Raw genomic sequence first — 26,602 nt, 5'->3', positions numbered from 1 at the left:
CAGCACAGTGCTTGCTCACAAGTCTGAGAAGTGGGGAAGTTTGTCTCCAAGGGCTGTGAGGGGATAGGACTCGTGGCTGAGTTGGGGAGGGGAGCAGGTTGACTGTTAAGCCCTCTCAGCTCTGAGAAGCCAAAGCACATCGCTTGTCATGTGATGTCTTCTTCCCCGTAGTCTAAGAAGGCTACCAGCTGTTTCCCACGCCCTATAACTCCCCGGGACCGACATGAAGGGCGCAAACAGAGCACTACTGAGACCCAGAAGAAAGCAGCTTCAGCCATTCTTAAGCAGGTTAGGCTGGGAAGGGGGGCAAAGGAGCCTTCCTGGCAGAGCCCTGGAACCAGGGGCTGGCTTGGGAAGGCAGTGGACTTCTCACCGACAGACGCCTTCACTCTCCAGGCTGATCGGCGCCAGTCAATGGCTTTCAGCATCCTCAACACACCTAAGAAGCTGGGGAGTAGTCTTCTTCGGCGAGGGGCCGCAAAGAAGGCCCCAGCCAAGGCCTCCCCCAACACCCGCAGTGGAACTCGCCGCTCTCCGCGCATTGCCACCTCCATGGCCAGTGCCACCATTGCCACTCCTCGGGCCAAGGGCAAGGTAGGGGCCCTGCAGGGAAGGGAAAGGGAAACCCAATGAAAGCATGGGTCCCCCAGATGACCTGTGGGGGGGAGTTACAAGGTGGTGTCACCTTGTCTGGTTAGCAGCTTATTGCAGAGAGGAGACAGGTGACCCCATTTCCACTGAGAGCACCCAGAGATGCTTAGGTACGGTGAGCCCCTGGCAACCTGAAGCTAGATGTGTTCAGGGCTCACACAGGAGGGATCCTTCAGGGGTGTGTGGCAGCAGGTCTTACCCAGCCCTGTGACTGTCTCATCTCTTGCAGGCAAAGCACTAAGGGCCAGTACCAGTGAGTGGCCCCACCTGTGTTCCCAATGCTGCCCTCGCCTGGTCCCTTTCCTTCTGTCCCTCTCAGTGCCTTCTCAGCTCCCAGGCCAATGGTGGCCAAACCCCTAGAGACAGTGATGCCTCCCCACACCCTGGCCTGGTACCTGGGCCTTCAGTGGTGCCTTCTCTGGCACATTCCCAGAGCTGGCTCAGGAGGCTTGGGAATTGGGACAGTATGGCACCCTCTCCCCACCTTGCCTCCTGATCTTATCTTGGAGCTAAGTCATTTCTCCATCATAACCAGATTTGAGGCTGGCTATGAGTGACTGGATCCTTGAGCCCAGCCAGTCTTCCTCTCAGCCTCTGGATCTAGAAGGGACCACTGGAGGAGCAGGCTCTGTTTCCTACAGCTGGTGGCTCAGCCTAGCAGAGGCCCTTGCTCTTGCAGCCCAGGATTGGGCATGACCTGGTGTGAGCCCCTGTCCCACCTGCTCCCTTCCACCCAAGGGCACAGCTGCCCAGATGGCAGCACAGATGGCTCCTGGATCTCTGGGACAGGAGGGGCAGCCTTCAATAGCAGCTCATACCCCACCTTCCCCAGAACTGCACTCGGGTGGGATTTGGAGTAATGGGAAGGTTTTTACGGACTGGGGATGGATCTTTTCTAAAATGTTATTACTTGTAAATAAAGTCTATTTTTCTCCCTGGAGTGTTGAGCTGCCTGATCTGCGCAGGAAAAGGGGAAATCTAGGGTCTTTGAAGCCTATCTTTATCCTTGAGAATGTTCAGACCACCTTGTTTCTCTCATCCTTTGCTTTGGGGGCCATTTTTTTCCCCAGGATCTTCCCACATTGTTTCTGGCCTCGGTTCCTAAGAGTTGTAGGCTGCTGTTTTCTTTTTTAAGAACCCGAGTTCCTCTGACATCTTTGGCTCTTAAGTGGCAATCCCTGTACCATCCTCCCTCCTCCTGTGAGTGGAACTGAGGCCTGAATGAGCAGATATCCAGATGCCTCCGATGAATCCTTTATGAGACCTCACTCCAGGCCCTGGTGGAGAATGACAGGTACATTTGCGGATCAGAAGCAGCCACTGCTCCTTTCTGGGACAGTTCATTTCAGTGAGAAAAACTATGTACAATGTCAGTGTAGGGTGTCTTCACCCAGCCTTCAGGCTCACCTTTTGGGATAGTGAGGAAGAGGGGACCAAGTGAACAAAGGTGCCAAAGCAAGAGCTGTCTAGGAATGAGGAAGGATCTTTGCAGACCTCTGGAAAATCATGCTGGGAACACAGGCAGGGCCTGTGTGTGCTGGGCTAAGGCAGACAGGTCTTGAGGTTTCTGAGCAGGACAGCAATGTGACAAGACGAGTTAATGGGACAAGTAGAAAAGCGGGCAAGAGGGTAAAGCATTGAAGGGGAGGTTAATGTGATTTTTCTAGGCAGGTGGGAAAGGCTGCTCGGGGTCATGCTTTTGCTGTTCTGTGTTGACCTGACCCTGCTGATGTGGGCAGCGGGGACCCTGGGCTAGAAGGCAGGGCTTTTTGAGAGGGCAGCTTATCCTCAGCCCATCCTGGGGTGAGGCAGAGAATTCAGAGCCAAGAGTGGAAGGACATTTGGTCATTTCTGTCTAGGCTATGCCTCCCTCCCTGCCAGAGACCAAAGTTTCTTTTCGCTTGCACCTCAGGCTGGCCTTGGGCAGTGGTGAGCATAGCCTAGTGGCTGCCCTGGCAGACTCCACCCTTTATTCCCACACAGAAGCAGAGCTCTGTTCCTTACCCAGAGCTGGGCCGGAGGACGTGACACTAGGCAACCTGTCCAGGGTCTGCAAATACACAGGATAAGTTGGTGCTTCACAGGGCAGGGCTCAGCTCCTCCAGCACTAAGGCCTTCCACAGCTGGGTACTTGTGCTTCTTCGCTCCTGGCTGGAGCAGGGAAGGAAAAGTGAGGGCTATAGGACGAGGCCTACCTCCCACTGGTATGGCTCAGACCCTCACCTGGTGCTGTACTCCCTCAGCTGGCCTGGGAGGGGCTCAATGAAGGAGCCATTGCTCAGCCAATAGAGGATGCTGAGGTGAGGGGAGCGGCTGCAGGCCATACAGGACAAGGTCAGTGTTCCATCTAGGGACACACATAGCTGTTAGCCTACTTTACAGCATTTCCCCCTGCTGCCCCGCTCACCCACCAGCTCCCCACAGTCAAAAGAACCAGGAGCCTAGAGTACCACACGGACACTCCACCCAGGCAGGAGTCTGTTAAAGGGAAAGTGCAGAGAGGCCCAAGGCCTGTGCACAGGGAATTTGGGGAAAGCTCCTTGGTTTATGTGATGATTCTGCTTCTGAGCCTTTTCCTCAGGGTAACCTTTTGTAGTGCTCTGATTCAAGAAACCCAGGCCAAAGGGCAGTGTGAGCAGCCTGATGTTCCCAAGATGCCAGAGGACATGCAGGCTCTGGGGAGGGCCACCAAGGCCCTCGGATATCCTCTGACCATCTCTTAGGTATGAGTCTCCTTTGACAGGGATGATCTTGGGAGCTGGGTCCTGAGTCCACACACCCATGATACTGGGTTGAGGGGAGTGAGGGGAGCGCTCGGCCAACTGGCCAGGCTGCTGATGCATGGCAGGTGGGAGGTTCACTTCAGAGGCAACCCAGCCTTGACCCACGGTGCCCACAATCCACCCCGACCAGTGTCCTCCTGGGCTCTCATAATCGCTCCTTACTCAGTGGCACTTGCACTCTGGCTAGGTCACCTCCAATGCTGGGCACGGCTCAGCTGTTGGCAGCACTGGGGGTGAGGAGGGGCAGGGGTCCTTTGAGATCGCAGCTGAGGCAGTGGCAGCTGTGATGGTCTGAGATGTAGGTGTGGCTCTGGCCGGGAGAGTGACGGCGTGGGAAGCAGGACCCACAAGAGTCTGAGGAAAGGACAGTCACAGGTCAGCAGGTGACTGAGTTGCCTGGCAGTGCTCTTATCTTGGCTTCTATCTTGAGCAGATACTGTTGCTTCCTAGTTAAGAGTATAACTCCAGCCCAGAGGTTCCTGGGCTCTGGGCAGGAATCAGAAGAGGCAGAAGCCCCTAGGTCCACAGAGGAGCTGGTGGGTGCTTCACAGGGTGGGGCTGAGGTCCCCCAGCGCCAGGCTCTTCACAGTCTGTGCTCCCTGCTGGAGAGAGCTAACGCACAGTACACTGCTGAGCTCACCTTGGGTGAAGGCAGAGCTACCCACGACTCCACTGTGTTCACAGACTCCACACCACCCCCAACACGCACATCTCCACATCCCACCTGGTGTCCAGGTCTGTCCCATGGTCCTGATGCATGTGTCAGGAGCTGGTAGGCTTGGCTCTATGTATCTGTGACTTGACTTCCTCCCAGCCTGAGAAAGGGGAAATCAACTACTCTTACTATTTTCTCAGTAACTCCTTCCTATAAATGCCATAGCTGCTCCAGACATCTGGACGCTCATTGGGCTGCCAGGCACTTACGTCCTGTCTATGTCACATCAAGTCCCACAGGACAGGCCTCTGGCACAGGCTAGATCAATAATCTCGCACACCCCAGGTCTTACAAATATAACGGCTACCTCATCCAATCTTACCCCTTCATTTATGCTGGGAAACAGGGCCAGGGACTTACCTAATTATATAGGGAGGTGATGCTCTTTCCACTGGGCAGTGCTCGTTCTGGAAAGGAGAGGACACCGCGAACTTCTGGGGAAGTACTGCCCATTACCCATCCCATCGTTTTCACTTATTTCTTGTTTTTTCCCCTGTACTGGGGATTGAACCCAGGGCCTCACACACAGGCAAGCATTCTACCACCAAGCTACAGCCCCAGCCCTCATTTTTCATTCTGGAAAGACTAATTTGAGGTACAACCCCAGCCCTCATTTAAGTTTTGGGGCAGGATCTCAGGCTGTTTCCCAGTTACTCAGGCTGGAATCAAACTTGCAATTCCCCTGCTTCAGCCTCTGGAGTAGCTGGGATTGCAGGCTTGTGTCACTATGCCTGGCTCACTTTCACTTTCTAACAGGGAATTCAGAGCAGACACTGACAAGACAGCTGCCACATCATCTTCAGTTGATGCTCACGGTGGCCAGAACCATCCTGCTAACGTCCAGGCCCCTGGTCTCCAAATACCAAACTGAGATAGATGCGTCCCTCCGGTTTTCAGACCGCAGCTTTGTTTCCCATGTGAACAGGCCTTTCTGCTCCTTTCACATTCATACGGACAATCCAGGGGCCAACATTCCTAGGCACTGGGGACCCAAAGCTGGATCGCTGTGACTGAGGCTCAGTGCCACACCAGCCCATCGATATCCTGGCCTTCCTCACACTCCCCCTCTCCCCAGCCTGAAGGCCCCAAATGAGTTGCATTACCCAACAGCCGTCATACCCACAAACCCTTCTCACTTGCTTTGGCCAGAGCTACAGATCTAGCTGCCTTGTCAGTGTCTGCTCTGAATTTTCTAGTTAGAACAAAAGTGAAGGGGAGCCAGATATGGTGATACAAGTAGGTCTAGACTCCTACTTCCTAGCTCCCAAGAAATTCCAAAGAGCCCTACTTTTCAGAAACTCCTTTCTGGGGGCTCCAAAGTTCAGTGGAGCTGTGTCCAGCCCCATGTGCCATGCCACAGGAAATACACTGACAGCACTTTGCCACCCCGTCTGCAAGACCTCTCAGCTGAGATTTTAACACAAGCCGAAAGCTGGCCTTAAAAAGATAGGAAGGCACTTCTTAGAGAAGCGGTGATCTAGCACTGGCTCTAGCACTTCAGAGGCTACACAAACACATTACGCTGGTCATTGAGGTAACAGAGCTGGGGATGCAACAAGGGCCAGGACTATGCAGGGCTCACTCTCAGTATCTGGACAAGAGCTGTGTGTCTGGTTTGTGCTTTTTGTTAACAGAAGGGCCGGGGAGGACAGGAGATAAACTGGGGTTGGAGAATGTGTTAGAAATTTAGACACAAGTAAGAGTCCTAAAGTCACATCCTGTTCTCTAGGTGTCCAGTTCACATTTCTGGTCCTTTCTGTTCCTCCCTCTCCTCCCACCCTTTCTGGTCCTTTCTGTTCCTGCCTCTCCTCCCACCCCAGAAGCGCCTAGGCTGCAGGGGAAACTTCCTAGAAACTCCAGTATTTCCAGGAGTTAAATCTGGAGGCAAGGCAAAGGTTTCGGGGCCACAGCCCTCTGGGGAGTGGGTGGACTGACAAGGGGAGGAGCTAGGACCATACAGTGTAAAAGAGACCAAAGGTGGGCCACTGCAAGGTTGTGGATTGAGGACTGCTAAGAATGAAAAAACAGCCTTGGCCTCAGCTTCTCAGCCTCATGTGGGGGTGGGGAGACAGAAATGAAAGGAAGGACAATCTCTCTGTCCTTTGCCCAGTCCCAGTTCTTCCTGAAGGTTCCCCACAGGTGGCAAGAGCAGTGAGGTACCATGGGCAGGGAAGATGTGGCTGAGTGCACTGAGGAGGGCGGGGGTGACAGCACTGGCCAACCCAGTGATGCCCCAGAGCCCCTCATCCCTGGCCTTTCACCACTCCCGGGAATGCTGGAATAGTGCAAAGGCAGTGGCGATCGCCTCCAGGCCCTGGCTCTCGACAGGGGCAGTAGACACAGACAACCCTGGGACCCAAAAGAAAGGTGGAAAGAGAAGCAAGATGGTGTTGAGCTTTCCAACCCAGCTCACGGAGCTTTATTCAGATGCGTGACGAGACCCTGCTTGGTTCTCACTGTCCGTGAAGGGGTAGGCCCTGTTGGGCCAGATTCCGTAGGAACCCAGTGCCACGGCCCTCCCACGTCCTTCAGAATTCCTAGGACCAAGGCCGAGGCCTGCTTGGAAGCCCCTTTTCAGAACGTGTACTCACCTAGGCCTATCCTCCTTCCCACCCATCCACCATTCCTGTTGTGAGGGGCAGAGGAGCCCAGGAATGATGACGTTCACACAGGGATACCCCCTTGCCTGAGAATCCCCTGCTAGCTTCAAGGGCAAACCGTCTGCTGACTGGGAGAAGTAGACATCTGTCATAGCCGGTCCTGCTGCTATGTGTGCACACATATGCACACGCACGCGAACATTCGCCCTCAGGCTTTCAGGAAGGAAGTGATATGGCAGAGTGACCTTTGGCACATCACCTCTTTCAGGCCAAAGGATCAGCTTGCCCAAGAGGCTCTCAGTCACTGCTCCTACAAGTCATCTCCTCAGCCTCTATTCCTAGCTGACCCAGCCCTGCTCAGCGGTAGATGTGCCATTATGCTGATTCTTCCAGTTGTCCCAAACACATCGAGGCCCCAGGACTTCCCTTGTTGAAAAAGTCACCGATGAAGCTGCCACTTGCCTCACCCAGCCTTTAGCGCCTGGACAGTGTCTCCTGGGGAGACAAACACAACACTCATCCTATACCCCAGACGGGGCAGGGCAGGAGACAGCTTATCCCTCAGTGCTCAACTGTGCCACTAGTCTGAGTTCCTCAGTTCTTCCAAACTGGGTGGCCCAAGCTTGAGCCCCGCAGAGGGAAAAGAAGAGTGGGTGGGTGTGCTGAGGCCCTCAGCTTCCTGAGAACCCACCAGTGCTCTCAACCAAAGGTGAGAAGGCTCCTTTAAACCAAAAATGTCAAGGCTCCGCTCCCAACCTGCTTGGGCAGGCTGAGGCTGGAGGGGGGCAACTCCTGTGTTCCACAATAAAAAAGGATTTTTTTTTAAATATATTCATCAAAATAGTTTTCTTTTAAAAAGCCCCGCACTGCTGACAGCCCCGCTGGTTGGCTCTCTGTCACATCCCTCCCCAGGCCAGACACAGCCGGGGGGGGGTCCTGAATGGCCCAAGCACCCTTTTGAGTCTTTCCCACCCAGGAGGTCTTTGTGGGCAGGGAGGAGAGCGCCCTGAGGTCCACAGTGGGTGGGGTGGGTTCTCCAATGTTGCAACTTCCCAACTACTCCAGGCCCAGGATGTAGTTGATGCCCTGCACCAGGCCAATGATGACAGGCTGCCAGGCTACCAAGTACCGAAGCCAGTCCAGCAGCTGCCCATACATGACGTGAGGCCTCTCCCAGCTGTCAGGGTGTTAAGGATCAGAGGCTATGTCCAAGAGCTGCTGAGTTTGTCTAGCACTGGGGAGAGGGTTTCCAGACCTTCCTGGGTCTGCCCATACTTTCCAGCAGCTCAGTAGCCTACAGAAAAGACAGCTACCCAGCCTTTCTTCTATGTGGGACAAAGGGCTGAGCCCAGAAAATAGGGGAAAACAAGGGGGACTGATATTACAGACAGGAAAGACATGAGACAAAAGAGCTCTTTGTGACCAGCATCACAGAGGGCCTCATGTGACACTTTCTCTACGGTGGGCCAGCAAGCGTGGAGGAGACACAGCTTGGAACTTAAGATACCCTGTGAAGGTGCCCATGACAATGGCTCCAAGGAGGCCAGGAGTAAATGAGGTAACCCTGAAGGTTCTTATGTCCAGAACGATGGTTTTCTGTCAAGAAAGGGACTGATCTGGAGTCAGAGCCTAAAGGGAACAGGGATGAAGGGTTAATCACAAGGAGATCATCCCTGCCAAAGGCTCTAAGGAGGTGCCATCCAGAACATTAAGCTCTAGATCCTACTGAGGCCAAGCTGCCCCGGAGGTAGTCCTGGAGATACCATCTCTGAGGAAAGATCAGGGACAAGCCCCTGAAGCTGTGGGCAACCCTTTCAGAGCATCCAAAAGATCAGGCTGGTTCAGTTCTCTGAGAGCTAAGCTAAGCCTCAGCTTGGCCATGGAATTGTAACTGTCCTTGAACCAGACCCTGGAGGAATCAAGCAGGATGTGAAAGGGGAGAGGCCAGAATGTCCTGTTCAGGGATGTGGGAGTGTACTAGGAACACAATGTCCCGTGTACAGCCCAGCCAGAAAAGGGACAGGAATTGTGGAGAAAGGGCAGCTTGGAAAGAAGACGGGAGAACGCTGGGTCTTGGACCTCATAGGAAGTGAGGGTGGGCCAGAGAAGTAGCTGGGTACTTTCTAACAAACAGGTTGTAAGCAGAAAGAGAATGGTGTGGGCTGGCTGGGCAGGAAGAGGTAGCTCAGAAGAGCACAGTCCGGCCCTGAAAGTGGATGGGGGCAGAGGGTCCTTCACCTATACTTATGTCTTGCAGGCCCAGCCCACGCAGAGCTGATCTCTAGCTGTATGTCATGGGTAAGATAGTGTCACTGAGCTCCATCCCAGGCCCACCACCCTGGTTAACCATCAGTTAACCTTAAGCTTCCCAACCTCTAAAAGGTAAAATGAGGGTATTTATCCAGGTCATAAAGTTGCTAGGGAATCAAGTGAGTGAAATAAGTGAAATACTTAACAGAGTGCCAGCCACACATGGTAAGCAAACAGAAAATGGTAGCTGCTATTCCTATCAATTTATGAAGGGAAGTTGAGATGCTAGTCCTCACCATGTCACACCCACAACTTCCCCAGAGCAGAAGCCAAACTGAATGGCAGATATGTTCCAGGGAGGGTCCAAAAGGCCCCAGATACAGCATCACACTGGCCAGTAGTTTCTTCCCGCCACCCACTCCCAGCAATGACCCAGACGAAGGATACGGATTGCTGAACATCCTCTTCAGGTCTACTTTCTCTTTGCAGTAGGGACATGTCTGCTTCTTTCCCACAATGCACCAGCCGCGGATACAGAACTCGTGGAATCTGAGCACCGTGTATCAAGGGAAATGGTGAGAAGCGAGGATGGGACTTCAGCCCCATGCTCATCTGCAAGGTGCTTGTGGGCCAGCTCTGGAGAAAGGTTCAAATCCTGGCTTCATTTCTTCTCAACCTTGTAATTTTGGGCAAATCCCTTTTCTCAGAACCTGTTCATTCACATATGAAGTGAGGATAATGATCTGCATATTACAGACTTGTTACAGGGCAGAATGGAGATAACACACTGATCTCCCAACACAGGCACGGAATGGGAGCTGAGTAAATACAGGATAAATTTTAGAAGCATTACTGAGAATAGGGGATTTGATTCTAAACTGAGGGAATCCATTCCCCTGTGAGATCCACCCATGGGTCAGCTAGCACTGCCTCATTAGCTGCAGCCTCAGGTGCTCTTTGAACTAGGTGATCTATAGCCACTGTTTATACTCACAGGGCTCCAGCTGTCAGAATGGGTATGGTAGGCTGCATTTCCTGTCGTCTGGTGGCTCTCTCCCTCAAAGGTCTGGATGGCACACCTAGGGTCACACCCAGCCCCTTCCCTCCCTGATTAGCGTAGTCATAGAAGAGATGTGGCCCAGGCGCTGAAAGCAGGATACACATGATTGCAGGACAGCCTGTACGTGTTCTCGATGATGCCCTCTTCACTGACATCCACAAAGATCTGCTGCCCACACACAGCACACACGCTGTCAGAAAGGTGTTTGGTAGGCATGCCTGACTCACTGTAGAACTGGAGAAGAACAGAAGGGCAAGACAGGAAAAGCTGTGAGAACTCAAGTGGGAAGGCAGCAGAGAGGCCTGCAGTCTTCTGAAGAACATTCACAGTGACGGGGAATTAGAACATCTTTTATAAGACTGGTACAATTTATCTTTACTGGGTAGATGGGCAGAAAGGGACACAGCAGAGACAGGTTGGGAAGTTAGTTGTAACAGGATCTGAAGGCTGGGCTGAGTTAGTCCAGGTACAAGAGGAAAGAAAGGGCAAACTCCTCAGAACCAGTGATGAGGAGCTGTGTCAGGTAAGCCATTCTGTGGCCACACTGGTTCCATCAGAGATGTACAACATCATTCTCCAACATCTAAAACAGTGCAATACTGGGTGTCATATTCTGGTGTCATTGGCATTTTTGAGACATTTATGGCAACAGCAAAGGAAGTTCAACCCTTTGGGATAACATTTGGCAGGATGTCCCAACCTATCACACCCTTTAATACATTAATTTCACTTCAAGGAATTTAAAGAAATAAATGGAAATGTCAAAAATACTTCCTGTACACAGTCATTTAAGCATTATTTATAATTACAAAAGCAAGGGTTTTGGCATTTCCTCTAAAAGTTAAACAGAATTATCATATCATAGTTCCATTCCTAGGCATATACCAAAAAGATGTGAAAACAATAACTAAACAGCCACATAAATGCCAGGCTAACAGAACTCGGTGGTAGAGTGCTTGTCCACTATGAACCAGGCAGGTGTGGAACTGTAAACAACAAAAAAATCAGAAGCAAGGTGCTGGATTCAATAACTAGCACTACAAAAACAAAAAAGCAAAAATAGTACTAAAAGTAGGGTATAAAATTGGACACACAGTATGACTGGTATGATACATAAATACGAGGCCAAATCTATACAAAGAAAAGATCAGAAGGAACGTCAGAATTTTTATACTGCTATGTTTTCATAGTGGGATTATAAATGAATTTTTCTGGTAGTGGTGGGGATCGAATGCAGGGTCTTGCAAATGCTAGTCAAGCTCTTTACCACTGAACTATTCTCTCAGTCCTAAAATGATCATTTTTTTTTCTTTTCTGTGTTTAAGTATTTCTTTCTTTCTTTCTTTTTTGGTACTGGGGATCAAACTCGGGCCCTTGCGCTTGCAAGGCAGGCACTGGAACCACTGAGCTAAATCCCCAGCCCTATGTTTAAGTATTTCTTAATGAATGTGTATTACTTTTAGATTAAAGCCTATTTAATACTATGGTTAACTATAATGGATAACTAATTCCATGATCTAAAAAAGAAATTCTACTTTGCAGACCATCTTTGTGGTTTACTGGTAAACACTTAAGTGCTACATGAACGTGTGTGCACATGTGTGCACACACATGCACACACACACATGCACAGATGTAATGCAAAAAGTCTTAGAAGATTTCAAGTCTCTGTTCCTTGGGTATTTAGGGTGAGAGCATGTGTGTGGTACTGGGGACTGGAGACTGAACTCAGGGCTTCATGCATGCTAGGCAAGCACTCTGCCACTCAGCTAACTCCCCAATCCTTTTTGTTTCATTTTGAGACACAGTCTCACTAAGGCCCAGCTAGTCTTGAATTTGGAATCCTCCTGCCTTTGCCTCCTGAGTAGCTGGGGCTGCGGGCATGCATCACCATACAGCTACCACTTCTAAATGTATGATTTAGTAGTATGTATATTTACACCATTGCACAACCAATCTCAAGACCTTTTGGATCTTGAAAAACTACACAGTGAATTGTTTTTGTTTTTTTTTTCTTTTTTTTTTTTTGGTGGTACCAGGGATTGAACTCAGAACCTTGTGCTTGCAAGGCAGGTGTGGTGCCACTGAACTAAATTCTCAGCCCCTTTTTTCTTTGGTTTTGTTTTTTGTTTTTTTGTTTTTTTGAGACAGATTCTCACTATGTAGGTGAGACTGACCTGGAACTCACTATATAGCCCATGCTGGTATCAAACTCACAGCGATCCTCCTGCCTCAGCCTCTCGAGTGCTGGGGATTACAGGCGCACCACCACATCCGGCTTTCTTTGTTTCTTGAGACAGGCTGGCCTCAAATTTGGGATAATCCTCCTGCCTCAGCCTCAGTCTCCAAATACTGGGATTACAGGGGTGTATCATCATGCCCAGCTATAATGATTTTTTTTAAGACAGGGTATTGCTATGTAGTTCAGGTTGACTTTGAACTCATGATGTAGCCCAGGCTGGCCTCAAATTTGTGACAGTCCTCCTACCTCAGCATCCTAAATGCTGGGATTACAGGTGATGCCACCACATCTGGCTTATAATGAATTTTTTAAAGAGCTTCCTGCATCTTACAATTTTCCTATAACTGTAAGGTAGATTATTTGTATTTAATCCTTTTACATTTTCTTAATTTGGGTTTCCTAATATGGGTTTATTTGTGTGTGCGTGTGTATGGGGTGATTTCTTAATTGTTTAGTTTTGTTTCTAAGCAAAATCTGTCTCAAAAAGCTAAAGCTGAATTTAGTTCAAAGCTGCGGACAGAAGTGCAGAGGAAAGTACACAGACCCAGGAATAAGGAGAGTAAAAGTGAGGACCTCAGGACAAACACAGCTGCTCCTGCTGGGGCCTCCCCTCCTCCCACTGAGCTGCCCTTCTGAGGAATGGCCTCTCAGCCATCACAACTGCCACCCAAGGAGTTGAGTCCAATCTCTCTCCTCTACTGTAAGACCCCATTGCCATGACACGTCTTGAATAAAGTCTGCCTTACTCTTCTTAAAAAGCAAGCAAAAACAGAAACAAACTGGCTGTGGTGATGCATACCTATAATCCCAGCACACAGGAGGATGAGTCAGAAGGATTAGGCCACACAAAAGTGAACTCACACACACAGAAAGAAAACTTGCCCAATTCCAAGAGCCCTCAAGGATAGAAGGCAGAGATGCCACGCTAAGCCAAAATTCCACAAAAAGAGCTTTTTGCCTTCACCTACTTGAAAAACCATAAGGAGCTACAGGTGGGCTCACTTACTATCACAGAACACTACTGACTCCTGCCCAAGTCCGACACCCTGGTGCCCTGGCCAAGGCCCACCATGAACATTTGCTGAAGCTGTAGAAATCAGCCACTCTGCTCCCTGACAGTCAGTCAGCCATGAGGTTCTGATGTGTTTTACAAAAGTACAAAAGGTGACTGAGAAAGACAGCTAGAGTCAGAGGGTGGGGCCCAGACCTGTGGATTCTATACACAGTGCCTCTCCCGAGCTGGCATCTTAGCATGGCAGCCTTGTGGGATCCATCACTACAAAGTTCAACAGGGCTGGCTACTCCTCAGGAAACACTCAGAACCATCAACTAAGAATGGAAGCTGGACTGCTTGCAGATGCACTTGCTTGCTTTTCTGGACTGTTTTCTGGCTTAGAATTCCTGGATACATCAACTGAATACACAGAAGGCTCTGGCCCTGACTCCCTGGGTAATTGTGAAGCACAGGAGCCAGGGCTCTCACTCTGGCCCAGGGCTTCACCTGTAAAAGGATAGGAACATCCCAACTTAAGAGGTGGGTTGGAGCTCTGAGGCCTCGATTCATACCAGAGTTCTGCTCCTGGGATACCAGGACAAAGTCATAAGATCAGATGGGCCTTGGATGAGGCAATGAAAATGTCTTAGGACCCTGGTTTCCAGAATCACTCCCTCCCCAAGGCCAATGATACAATACACAGGCAAGGTTAAATTCCACGAATTGTTCAACAAGGTCACCAGCTAAGCCTGTCAAGTCAGTCAATCTGTAACCCCATGGGCACAGAAACCACACAGGAAGAGCCTGAATCAAGAGGTAAAATGGGGCAAAGAAAAGGGAAGCAAATTTCTGTTTTAACTCAATAGCCTGACCCTTCAGTAGACAGAGTTCAAGAATCCACATGGTAAATCAAGATTAGACGTAATTTCAATTATCTGTAATTTACTATCTTAGTGACCTTGTGTAAGCCACCTAAACTCTTCCTTTCACCAAAATTTACTGAACATCTACAAAGTGCCAGCCGCTGGATAAGCTCTTGGCTATAATACTGGAAAAACATAGGCCAGCCTCTATCCTCATGGAACTTACAGCTAGAAGGGACTAACAATTAAAATACAATTGAGGAGTGGTGGCACACACCTGTAATTACAGCACTCTGGAAGGCTGAGGCAGGAGGACTGCAAGTTAAAGCCCAGGGTGGGAAACCCATCACCATAAGGAGCAGTTGAGTCAAGTTTGCGGAGAGCTGTTGAGAAGTCCAACAGAATTAGTGTCAGAATCACTAGAGACCAGAGTAAAACTCATCCAGAACAGTAAACAGAGGCCAGATGAGAATGGGTTAAGGAGTGAATAAAAGGTGGCTAAAAAAGAGACAGGAACTTTCTGGAAGCTTAGCTGTGAAAGGTAGGACAGTAGCTAGAAGAAAAGATTGGTCAAGAAAAGGTCTTAAAATGAAAAATGCTTCAAATATTAAAAAGAAAAGCCCAGTAGAGATCAGAGAGATAAACTTGCTCAAGAGTACACAGCTAATTAAAAATAGGGAAGAATTTGAAACCAAGTCTGTCTGACTCCAAACTCCTAGTTCTATTGCTTCAAGTGGTGAAGATGAGTAAGCAGCCTTTCCTAATATTACCTGGGGTCTCTGAGGCCCCAAGAGGGAAACCTGGGGCACAGCAACCTGCTCAGAAGATAAGAGTGAGGGAGAATGGATGACCCAATGTAGCACCAAAAATGTGCTACTCCCCTGCCTACCCAGTAACAGTCTAGTTCTGTGTACCGTGGAAATGGCTGAGATGCCTCCTCTGAGCGCCAACCTTTCCTACCCTTTACCTAGGCATTTTCCTATTTTTCCCCCAGAAGAGAGTCTCCCAGAAAATAGGCTTATTTCACAATCCTTAACGTGCATCCCAGCATGACTGTTGGTATAAATGGGAACTATACTGACTGTCACAAGCTTATGATCTCACAGTGACTGGCTCTATCAAAGGGCCTTGGTTCAATCTAGAAAGAGTTATTCTGATAGCTCACTTCTCCATGTGAGGCAAAACAGACCTATCTACACTAGAGAGGGTAATGTGGAATAGTAAAAAGGAATTGAGAATGCTTATTAATACAATTATAAAACCTCACAGTTTCATGTCTAGAAATCCTGAAATGAATTAATTACAAGGCTCTCTTCAGGTCAAACTATTCTCAGAGGTGTGCTGCAGGCCAACAGAGAAACCGGGTCAAGTCCCTTACCTTGACTGAGGTCTGGTTGTGGAGAACAGCTAAAATATCAACTATGACTCTCTGAAACAGAAGCTGTGATCTTAGACTGTGTGAAAGTCTATGAAAAATGACTACAATGGAATCAGTCTTTAAAAAGAAAGAAATCCCAATACACTATACAACATGGATGAACCCTGAAGACACTATGCTAAGTGAAATAAGACAGCCAAAAATAGACTAATGCTGTATGATTTCTCTCACACGAGATGCCTAGAAAAGTGAATTTCACAGGGACAGAAAGTAGAATGATAGAGGACAGGGTAGGGAGAATGGGGAGTTAGTGCTGGTGAATACAGAGCTTCAGTTTTGCAAGATAAAAAGAATTTTGGAGGCTTAAGGCATCGATCGCAACAGAACACTGTAAATATACCTAATGTCATTGAAGTGTATGCTTAAAAATGGTTAAAATGGTAAATTTTATGTTATGTGTATTTTACTACAATTAAAAAACCAATGACAACCATGTGTGGTGGTACACTGTAATTCCAGCTACTCAGGAGGTGAAGGCATGAGGACTGCAAGACTGAGGCCAGCTGAGGCAAAAAACAAAAAGGTCTGGAGATGCAGCTCAGAATGAGTGCCTACACAGCATGCCTGAGGCCCTGGATTCAATCCCTGGTACTATAAACTGCCTCCCCCAAAAAAACCCCAAAAACAAAACAACAAAAACACACAAAACACCCCAAAACCCCAAAACCAAAAACGAACAAGAAACCATGACAAATCAATGACTAGGACTGCTAAAGGAAGTAAAGGAGGTTCTAGTAAAGGCTACGCCTGACCATACTGTACACAGAGTGCATGATGGAAAAATAGCCACTGCCTGAATAAATAAGCGAATGAATTGGCCAATGAATGCAGGGAAGGCTGGGGTTTCCTGGCTTCCTCAAACTACTGATCAGATTCTGGCTTCAAGAACAGTGACATTCCTGAAATTCAGTTTGCTATGGTTTGGAAGTGAGGTATTTCTGAATAGGGTTAAGGCCTACTTGACTAGATTTCATCATAAGTAAAAGAATACTAGAATTTTCAATGTTGGAAAAGAACTGCAATCTATCCCTCTCTCCCATGCTGGAGACCTCTCTCCCATATCCCTGCTGCTCTGATCTGCTGGTATCCAAGCTTTAGCAGAATGTAGAATGTATTTTACTCAAAAAGCCACAGATATTTGCTGTAGTAAACAATGAATGTGAATTAACTCCTGGTGAGTCACTCAGTACTAACACAAGCCATCCTAGTCTTCTTAGGACACTATCCACTCGTTCATTATACACCTGGTGAAACAGCACACCTCTTGTTTAGTTAGGGTCAGAAAGCTGTAACCCTTTGGATAAACGAGTGGCTCCTCTAAAAGGAATCACATGAGGGGCTGGGGAATTTAGCTCAGTGGCACTGTGTCTGCCTTGTAAGCACAAGGTCCTGAGTTCGATCCCCGTACCATAAAAAAAAAAAAAAAAAAAAAGGAATTACCCTTTTCAATGTAACTGATGACCAAAGAGGTTGGTGCTCAGTTAAGATACCAGGACTCGGAAGGCTGGCCTGAGTATAGGGAGGGAGCTTATCTGTCAGGAACACAGGCCCCAGGGAGACATCTGGGAGTAGATATATAGATATAGATTGTAGGTGATGGCTACTAAGAGGTAGCTGAAAGACTGGGTGTGGAAGGATGGAAAGTGGGCCGTCTGGTAAGGCCTACTAACTTCATCTTAGCCTGATAAGTTTGTTTTTCTGCAGTTATCCTGAACCCTTCAATAAAGGCAACGTAACAGATTATTTTATCCTTGGGCCAGAACATTAATGAATTAGTATGGAGAGACTGGACTGCTAGGGAGACCAGTGAGATTCTGTAAAGAGGAGAAAAAAAGGGATCATCAGGTAAGGTCTGAAGTGCCCTACACCCCAACAAGAAATTCTACCAGGTCTTTCGGTGGGGCTGAAATTTATCAATATTAGGGAATTATCACTTAGGAGTGCTAGGGATTATTACTTTTAATCACTAAGCATCTAATAATTCTAAGAGCATTGAAAACTGAGCATAGTGGTCCACTCCTATAATCCCAGATCTCAGGGAGGTGTGGGAATAGGATCATGACTTTCAGCCCAGCCTGGGCTCTTTTTTATCCAAATTTTCCCCCTAACCCTGGAATCGGAGATTGAACTCAGGACCTTATGTTTGCGAGGCAGGCACAATGCCACTGAGCTAAATCCCTGGCGCTCTTTATACAAAAATTTTAAAAGGTCTGGGAATGTAGCTCTGCATGAAGACCCTGGGTTTAATCACCAGTACCTCCTTCCCCGCAAAAAAGCATGGCAAGAGGTCCTAGCTCAAATCTCATTTTGGGGAGCCTAATGTAATTATTCCATCTCCCAAAGGAGAAACTAACTTGTGGAAATTCTTGAGCTTAGAGCCGATGTGACTGAAAAGATGAGGATTCTGCAGATTGATTATCAGTGATCTACCTGAGGTTTAAATTGGCAGCTGAATTCCTCAGACAAAGGACTACTATCTAGAATATATAAAGTACTCAAAAAAATCAGACCCCCCCAAATTTAAAGAACCAATCCAAAAAATGGGAGTCTGAAATGAATAGACACTTCTCAGATAAAGTAGAAACAACAAATAAATATATGACAAAATGTTCAGTATCACTAGTGGGTCATTCATAAAATGCAATGGGAAGATCATCAATACCTACTTCAAGAACTTGTATTCTAATAAGATGGAAAATGCAGAAGAAATGGACAGATTCCTAGATACATATGAATTACTAAAGCTGAATCAAGAAGATATAAAAATTCTAAATAAACCAATATCATTCAACAAAACTGAAGATGTAATTAAATACCTACCAATGGGCCAGGGATTTAGCTTTAGTGGTTCAGCTGCCTGCCTCACAAGCGCAAGGTCCCGAGTTCAATCCCCAGTACCAAACAAAAAACAAAAACAAACCTACCAACAAAGAAGCCCAGGCCCTAATGGATTCACTGCTGAATTCTACAAGAAATTTAGAGAAGACCTACTACTGCTATCAGCTTCTCAAACTCTTTAATGAAATTGAAAGGAAGCACTCCTCCCCAATTCATTCCTGGAAGCAAGCGTTACCCTGATTCCAAAACCACAGAAAGATCCAACCAAAAAAAGAGGGACAATCTTCGTAATAATCATAGATGCAAAAATCCTCAATAAGACACTAAGAACAGAATGCAGCAAATCATCAAGGTAATACTCCATGACCAAGTTGGATACATCCCAGGGATGCAGGGATGTTTCAACATATGCAAATCAATAAATGTAATACACTATATCAACAGAGCCAAGGACAAAAACTGTATGATCCTCTCAATTGATGCAGTAAAAGTATTTGACAAGGTCCAACACCCCATTCTGATAAAAACCCTACAGAAAATTGGTATAGATGGTCTTTATCTTAATCTGATAAAAGCCATCTATGACAAACCAACAGCCAACATCATACAAAATGGACAAAAACTGACAGCTTTTACTCTAAAATCAGGAACAAGACAAGGATGTCTACTGCCACCATTCTTGTTCAATATATAGTTCTGGAGGGTCGGGGTGTTGCTCAGTGGCACTGTGCCTGCCTGACAAGGATAAGGTCCTGAGTTTGATCCCCGATTGTGCAAAAAAGAAAAAAAAAAAAGAATAATATACTTCTGGAAACATTAGCCGGAGCAACAAAAGAGAGAAATAAAAGGAATAAGGGTAGGAAAGGAAGAAGTTAAATTATCATTATTGGCGGATGACATGATACTCTACAGATGATCCCAAAACTCCCCTAAAAGACTTCTAGATATGATAATCAAATTCAGTGGTGTAGCTGGATACAAAGTCAACAATAAAAAATCAACAGCCTTCCTGTATGTGAATAATAAAGTCACTGAGAGAGAAATTAGAGAAACAACCCCTTTCACAATACCATCCAAAAAAATGAAATATGTAGGAATCAATCTAAAGAAGGAAGTAAAAGACTTTTACAATGATAACTACAGTACTGTGAAAAAGGAGATCATAGAGGATATCAGAAAATGGAAAGATATTGCTTGCTCTTGGATACGAAGAACCAATATAGGGAATACGGGAGGAGGAAGGGACAAGAAAAAAAAAGTGAAAATAGAAGGAAAAAATGGAAACCAAGCTTTCTCTTGAGGGGAGGGGGATGGGAAAAAAGGGGCGGAATGTACAGGTGTAACCTCCCTATGATAAGTGTTATCATTATGTGTTCCTAAAATGGACTGATAAATGCTGTGCTACAAAAAAACAAAAAACAAAAAACTTTATTTGACCTAGAAGGCTTTTTCCTTGCCTAGCCTTTTTTCTCCAGACATTCCTACCACATTCTCAGCTATACAACCACACTAGCCTTAGTTCCTCCACATGATGTTTCCCCCCTGATAGGACTTGTAGGCATGCTATTATCTCTAAGCGGTACACTCTTCACTTCATCCACTTAGCTCCTACTCATTCTGAGTCAAATCAATAGTCATTTCTTCAAGGAATCTATCCTTTGAGCCCCAAGAGAAGGTTGAGTATGTCTTTGTTGTATTAGTTCATAGCATCACAAATCTTTTCTTCATAATACTTAGTAAAGTTATCACTGTGTTCATTGTTCCATGTGTTGCTTTAATAGTCATCTCTCACTAGAAAATAAACTCCACTTGGGCAAGGACTACAGCTATTTTATACTGTAATTCCAGCACACTGCACAGTGCTCAGCCACAAAATTGGCATTTAAAAAGTATTTGTTTCCAGCACCACATCCACACAAAAACTGTGGAATGAATGTCAACTTCCTGCTGGGTAAAGTTATTTCCTATAATGGCCCTGAAGTTAAAAATTCCAGGCTGCATCAGAGACCTGGCTTTCAGAATTTTAAGGAAGGAATCGTCATGCATACCACTCACATCTTAAAAGATTTTATATGGTTTATCTCATCGTAGTGCCTTGCTCTTCCATCAAGTGATGCCAGCCTGTACAATCCAGAGGTGGCAGGAGGGAGTATTGAGAGCCCAAGTCAACTCACCCCTATTGTAGACGCCATGTAGTCTGCACACATTTCTGCAAAGTCTCGCTCAAGAACTCCATAATAGAGGCCATAGAAGAGGAGAGAAATACCAAAGTCCATGGCATCTTCTGGTTTAATCCTGTAAGGGAAGCAGCAAGGCCAGTAAGACCTGCCCTGAGACACTGTGGGAATACTACTTTAGGACACACAGGCAGAGCCTAACGTGGACAGACTCAGGGGTTAGAGTGAGCGCTCACAAATCACAACCAAATCCAGTCTGCTGTCTAATTTAATGTGGCCCACAGATACCTCTGGAGGAAGCTAGCACTGTGAGCTGCAGCTGGAATGTCATCCCTTCTGTCCTTTATTCCATTCTGCTCCTGGGTTCAGCCACCCATGACTGGTGGCCACATCTTGCAGCTGCCCAGGGCCTCAGTTCATTGTAACCTATGTGCTAGGAATTTGCTATTGGCAACTGCTAGCCAAGAAAGAAGTGGGATTTCAGTCCAGAAAGTAACAAATCACTTAGTGTCCTCTTTCCTCACCTCATGCCAGCTGCCCAAGTTGAAATGGCTGAACCTTCTAAAGGAGGGAGAGCACACCAGGGTCTGGGTGTCCCTAGAGCAACAACTGAAAATGATCCTAGTGGCCAAATATCCTTTGCTGGACCCTGCCTTGTGAGAATGTTTCAACTGATGGGCACCAGGCATGAAGTATTCTCCTTGCCTGAGATGCTCCCTGGCCCCAGACAAACAGGGCAGAGCAAGGCAGGAGTGTCTATCTTGACACGCAGGCACCTACACAATACTCTCAGTTCTGCCTACTGTCCTACAGAACTTAAAATATTTACCATTTGGACACTTACAGAAAAAGGCTGCCAAACATAGGTCTAGAAAAGAAGGATAAAACTAAATATTTACAAACTGATTATCATAAAAATTTAACTTGCATCTATACATATTCTGTATAATGTCATCAAAATTAAATTCTGGTCCAAGTATATTTATTAAAAAGAATAAAAATCTTCTCTGTGATATTAGGAGGTTTGTTTTAGTAATTCCAAGGACCAAAAATTTTAACCTCAAGTCCATAAATATTATGGAAAATTACTTTAATTAAAATACTTGTACAGAGACCTGTATGCCTTCGCTTAACACTATAAATTATATTCATCATAATAGTTGAATTTGCTCACTGGTCTTATTTAACCCACTGACTTGTGTGTTGTGTGTGTGCATATGTCTGATACCAGGGACTGAACTCAGAGCTTTGTACTGAGCTACATCCCAGTCCCCTATTTTTTTGTTTTTTCAGATAGGGTCTTTCCAAGTTGCTACTTTGCTGGGCTTGGCCTTTTGATCCTCCTGCCTCAGCCTCCCAAGAGTGGAGGGATTACAGTCATGTGCCACCATTCCTAGTTTCACTGACATCACTGATCTTACAGCAATTAACATAAAATAGAAGAGAAATAGTCAAGATTACCAATTCTGTTTTCCTCTTTGAACAGTTTAGGTAAGCAAGACTAAACTATAGTTATAAAAGAAATGTCTTTAAATCAAAATGCAGAATCTTTTTATTTTTTAACCACATAGGTTAGGAAGATAACTAGAAACACCTTTTTTTATTTTTTGGTGCCAGGGATTGAACTTGGGACCTTGCACTTGCGAGACAGGCAGAGGAAACTTCTTTTTCTTTCAGTGTGTTAAACTCTACAGTGATGACTTCCTCTAAACCTATGTGGAGCCTGTTTTTTTATTTGTTTGTGTTTGTGTTTCTGTAGTACTGTGGACCTTTTTAATGAGCTGCATTTCCAGCCCTTTTCACTTTTTATTTTGAGACAGGGTCTTGCTAAATTGTCCAGGCTAGTCTTGAACTTGTATAAATCTTCCTGCCTCAGCTTCCCAGAGTGCTGGGATTACAGGCGTGTACTATCACATCTGACTGTGAAACACGTTTATTCTTTCAGCTTGTATTACCACTGGAAGAAAGGGTTTCATGAGTCTTCCACTCACTATATAAGATAATAATTATTTTAACTTGTCCTAAAATAAACTCCTTTGATTTCAAAAATACTACTGTCTACAGGATAGCAGATTTGGAGAACGTGTTAGTTGCTTTCCCATCCACAAAGTTCATTTTGAATCCTAAATATCTCTGGCTTCAACACACTGTCCTAGACTCAAGACTGACAAGTCCACAGCCACCATTGCTTCACCTAGAAATGAACATTTCCAACCTCTTCTGACCTACTGACTCACTGTACCCTCCAGTCTTTAAACTCAGAGTTCCCTGGCTTCTGCCTCAATTGAAGGTGAGAGGACCTGCAAACTGACACAGATCTTTCAGAAGGCTTATGACAACATGAAGCAACAACCAGAACCTCATTCCTAGGGAAGTTCCCTGGGAAGCAACACAGATGTGGTATCTACACTGAAAACAACCTAAGCTCAGCCAATAACTCCCTAAAACTGTTTCCTCAGAAACCTGATAATGGTGGAATGTCAGCTATATACTAAACACAGCCTGTGATTGGTACACTGCACCTGATGTGGAACAATCTTGAAATTGATGTTTTCTGGGAGGGTAGAGGGAGGACCAGGGTGGCTCTCATATCCATCAGCGTGGGATGTGTCAGCTCCCAGACTACTGTGAAGTCTCCTGAAGACACTGCCCTGCTGTGTTTCCTGCCCTAATCCTTCTAAGTGGATCTGTGCTCAGGTATGGCCAACTACAATCACATGGATTTGACAATCTATCCCAAGGGTCAGCAAACCTTTTCTGTAAAAGGTGAGACAGAAAATATTTTAGGTTTTGAGACCCAATATGGTCTTTGCTAAAAGTAGGCACCTCTGCAGTTGAATATAATAGCCACAGACAATGTGTACATGAATATGACTGTATTCTATTAAAAGTTTATGTGGCCAATGGCCAGGAATTTAGCTTAATGGTTCCACCTTGAAAGTGCAAGGACTGAGTTTGATCCCTGGTACCAAAAAAACAAAAAAATGTATGTGGCTCAAAGGGTGTGGTTTGCCAGTTCGTGGACTACTTGAATAGAAGGCCTCTTGAGGCAAAGTGGATATTGCAATAAATAGTGCACATGGACAAGAAAAATTATTGCTACAATAATGGAAATATGGATAACTGATTATAATAATTGTGATGCTTATTTTGGTTATACTTTACCACTGAAATGTAAATTATTGGAAAATATAACCAAGCATTTGGAACTCAGACTTTGTAAATATACAAATATTCCTTTCTCTTTTTCTTCTTTAATGTTTTTAAAGACAGGGTCTGAATATGCAGCTTGGGCTGGCCTCGTGATTCTTCTGCCTCAGCCTCCCAGATGCTGGGATTACAAGTGTGTGTCACCACACCCAACACATTCCTTGCTTTCTGCCACCACAAACCAAGGAGAGCCTGTCATCTTCCATCCTCACAGTGCCCAAGCTTTCTCTCCTGTCATATCCCCTCGGTTAATACCCAGTACTTGTGAGAGGAAGAAAGAGATACATCTTTAACAGGCTTCTTCCCCAAATGCCCCAAACCCAAAAGTAAAGATACTCACTTGAATAGTAAGTTAAGACCAAAGAGGGTAAACATGACAGCCATGTAGCCAACGATGCCAGTAGCATAGCTGATTTTATATATTAGCAGGAACCATTTATAAACCAACCTGGAGAAAGGAGATAACGTTAGTTAGCTCACAGAGAGATCTGGCCTCAGGGGCTGCTGGACTACCAGAATTCCTTGTTCTTACACCAATGAGAACATCAGGCTCTATGCTCAGGACTTACTAAGCCATTTCAGCAACTATCCAACATTGTTTGTTTCTCTAATTGCAGAAACATCTTTAGGGAATTCGTGCTTTGTATTTTCATGGTCTTGGACAAAGAGAAAAAAAAAGAGATCCCTAAAAAGAAGTTTCAGCGTCAAAACAAAGGGCACTGCTGACATCAGACAGCTGTGTCCTCAATTCAGGTTAGTTGGTTGAGGAAGTAAAAACTAATAACCCTCAGAAAAGAACAAATGGGGAAGGGTAGTTGTTCTTGTCAGGAAAAAGAATTCAAGGGAAGATAATGAGGGATGGAACAGGTTTCTGTGTAGTATGACTACAGCTCCTACCCACAGGTCAATCACGATCTCATGAATTTGCTTCTGAAATGGCTGTTCTCTCTGTAAGAGACATAAGGAGGAAGGCACTCAAAAGGTACTCCTGAATTAGATGTATCTGTGTCACGGTGGTGGTGGTAGAGAGGTAAAATGGGGTTATTCATGCTCCTCAAGAATAAGCAGTGTTCACCTAGACCCAGTGAAGAGCAGTGTGGAATCTGGGTGGTTGACTCCAACTACATTCAAGTAGAAAACTTGGTTTGCTAAATGAACTAGAGCTGTGTAAATGGGGTGGGTCCCTGATAATAGAAGCTGTTAGTCTATCTGCAATGAGGGCTAAGCTAATGAGCAATTTAGCAATTTGCTAGAAGAAACAGCACAAGTCCTGAAAGGAGACTAGGTTCTGCCAACCCACACAGGTCCCAGGAAGGAAGCCAAGGTTCTTCCACCTCCCTGCTGTGGCTAAGCAAGTAGTGATGGCTTCTTGGGCTTGTAGTGTTGCCCTGAAAGACCACGTGGCTCCATTATCCAGAGTTTGCACAGACTGTGAGGAAGAGAGACAGAATGGAAAGAACACGGAATTTTGGGTCAACCCTTCATCTAGATTAAGTGAGGTTTTATTTGCTGAGTAAATTCAGGAAAGTCAAGAGTTCTGAGACAAGTTTACTTCCTTGTAAAACAGGGGAAAACCATGCTGCCTTTTACCCGGTACATATTCATTAAATAATACATGAACAAATGAGGATGCTTATGAAAGTGCTTTTTTTTTTTTTTTTGGTACCAGGGATCAAACTCAGGTCCTTGCGCTTGTGAGGCAGATGCCAGAACCACTGAGCTAAATCCCTGGCCCTGAAAGTGCTTTGAAACTACAGTACTAACAATTTTTAGGTATTATTTTTTAAACCTTTCACATTATTGATATTTTTTAATCATTTTACTTAGGAACTGATACTGTTCCATACTTGGTGACTCCTAATGTGTTTTATTTTTCTTATAACAATAGATGAAGTAAGCGATTATCCCATTTTGAGGGATATATTACTCAAGGCTCTGAAAAGTGCTATTACAGAGATAATAAGAAATAGGGTAGCACTGGGCGTGGTGGCGCTTGCCTGTAATCCCAGAACTTGGGAGGCTGAGGCAGGAGGATCATGGTGAGTTTGAGACCAGCCTGGACTATAGAGTGAGTTCCAGGTCAGCCTCAACTACATAGTGAGACCCTGTCTCAAAAAACCAAAAAAAAACAAAAAAAAAAACAAAAAAAAAAGAAAGAAATAGGGTAGGAGTTTCAACCACATCCATGTGGCTGCAGAGCCTGAATCTTCTATGATGGGCCTAGAGAAGGGCCAGACTTCTGGATCACCAGCTTCAGCTTGTGTGATAACACTCAAGAGGCCAGAGAAAGGCTTGCAGTATGGTGAAACATAAGCAGCACAGGAAGAAGAGTGATTTGCAACGTGGAAGACTTTGGATCAGGTGGCCCCAGCTGAGGCTGGACGGCTCCTGTGCTAGGCACACCTGGTCCTGTGCACTCTTCTCACACTTGTCAACTGCACTGCACTGGGTGCTTCCTTGTCTATCTTCTCCATTAAACCAAACAATCCTTGCGGGCAGGGACCTTATCATCTTACCCAGCTCTTGGTCCCCAGCACTCAACACAGGCCTGGCACATAGCAGGTAATGAATGAATGAATGAATGAGAAAATCTCCCCTTTTTTCCCCCGACAAACACGACTTCAATGACCTCACAAGCTAGTTGGGACAATTAAAAAGAAATACATTTGGATAAAATACAAAGAATTGCATAGGCAGAAGTTCTTCTGTAACCCAAGGAAGAAGCATTACGTATTGGAAAACTGTAAATTTTCTAAGATTCATTAATTCAACAAAAATTCA

The 26,602-nt window shown here is 46.0% G+C and overlaps 3 protein-coding genes across 18 annotated transcripts in view; 1 reads left to right on the top strand and 2 right to left on the bottom strand.

Moving 5' to 3' along the window:
* The window catches only part of Numa1 (nuclear mitotic apparatus protein 1), a 69,497-nt gene extending 67,906 nt beyond the window's left edge, over positions 1-1,591 (top strand). For all 11 annotated transcript variants that reach the window (XM_010603195.3, XM_010603192.3, XM_010603191.3 and 8 more), the window contains 3 exons: positions 172-288; positions 397-594; positions 881-1,591. In XM_010603195.3, the coding sequence (XP_010601497.1) occupies positions 172-288; positions 397-594; positions 881-892 (327 nt within the window). In that variant the 3' untranslated portion in view covers positions 893-1,591. The remainder of the gene's footprint in view (positions 1-171; positions 289-396; positions 595-880) is intronic.
* Positions 1,592-2,314: 723 nt separating this feature from the next.
* Il18bp (interleukin 18 binding protein) lies at positions 2,315-6,901 on the bottom strand. Its single transcript, XM_033763930.1, is given in 8 exon segments — positions 2,315-2,449; positions 2,656-2,669; positions 2,672-2,802; positions 2,875-2,998; positions 3,597-3,611; positions 3,614-3,769; positions 3,772-3,880; positions 6,836-6,901. Coding segments are annotated over 8 exon segments (750 nt in total).
* Positions 2,316-26,602, bottom strand: part of Rnf121 (ring finger protein 121) — a 77,712-nt gene continuing 53,425 nt past the window's right edge. For 2 of the 6 annotated variants that reach the window (XM_010603188.2, XM_033764197.1), the window contains 8 exons: positions 24,162-24,269; positions 20,609-20,729; positions 10,160-10,293; positions 9,447-9,548; positions 4,510-7,926; positions 4,159-4,249; positions 3,597-3,788; positions 2,316-2,998 (listed from right to left, as the gene is read on the bottom strand). In XM_010603188.2, the coding sequence (XP_010601490.1) occupies positions 7,806-7,926; positions 9,447-9,548; positions 10,160-10,293; positions 20,609-20,729; positions 24,162-24,269 (586 nt within the window). In that variant the 3' untranslated portion in view covers positions 2,316-2,998; positions 3,597-3,788; positions 4,159-4,249; positions 4,510-7,805. Of the gene's footprint in view, positions 2,999-3,596; positions 4,047-4,158; positions 4,250-4,509; positions 7,927-9,446; positions 9,549-10,159; positions 10,294-20,608; positions 20,730-24,161; positions 24,270-26,602 lie in introns of all 6 variants that reach the window. The other 4 variants (XM_019204386.1, XM_019204387.1, XM_019204388.1 and 1 more) reach the window with 4 other exon arrangements.

The sequence above is a fragment of the Fukomys damarensis genome, unplaced genomic scaffold (genome assembly GCF_012274545.1).
Source record: "Fukomys damarensis isolate Sample0158 unplaced genomic scaffold, DMR_v1.0_HiC HiC_scaffold_16, whole genome shotgun sequence".
NCBI classification, from domain to species: domain Eukaryota; kingdom Metazoa; phylum Chordata; class Mammalia; order Rodentia; family Bathyergidae; genus Fukomys; species Fukomys damarensis.
This window is presented reverse-complemented; position numbering and strand designations above follow the sequence as displayed.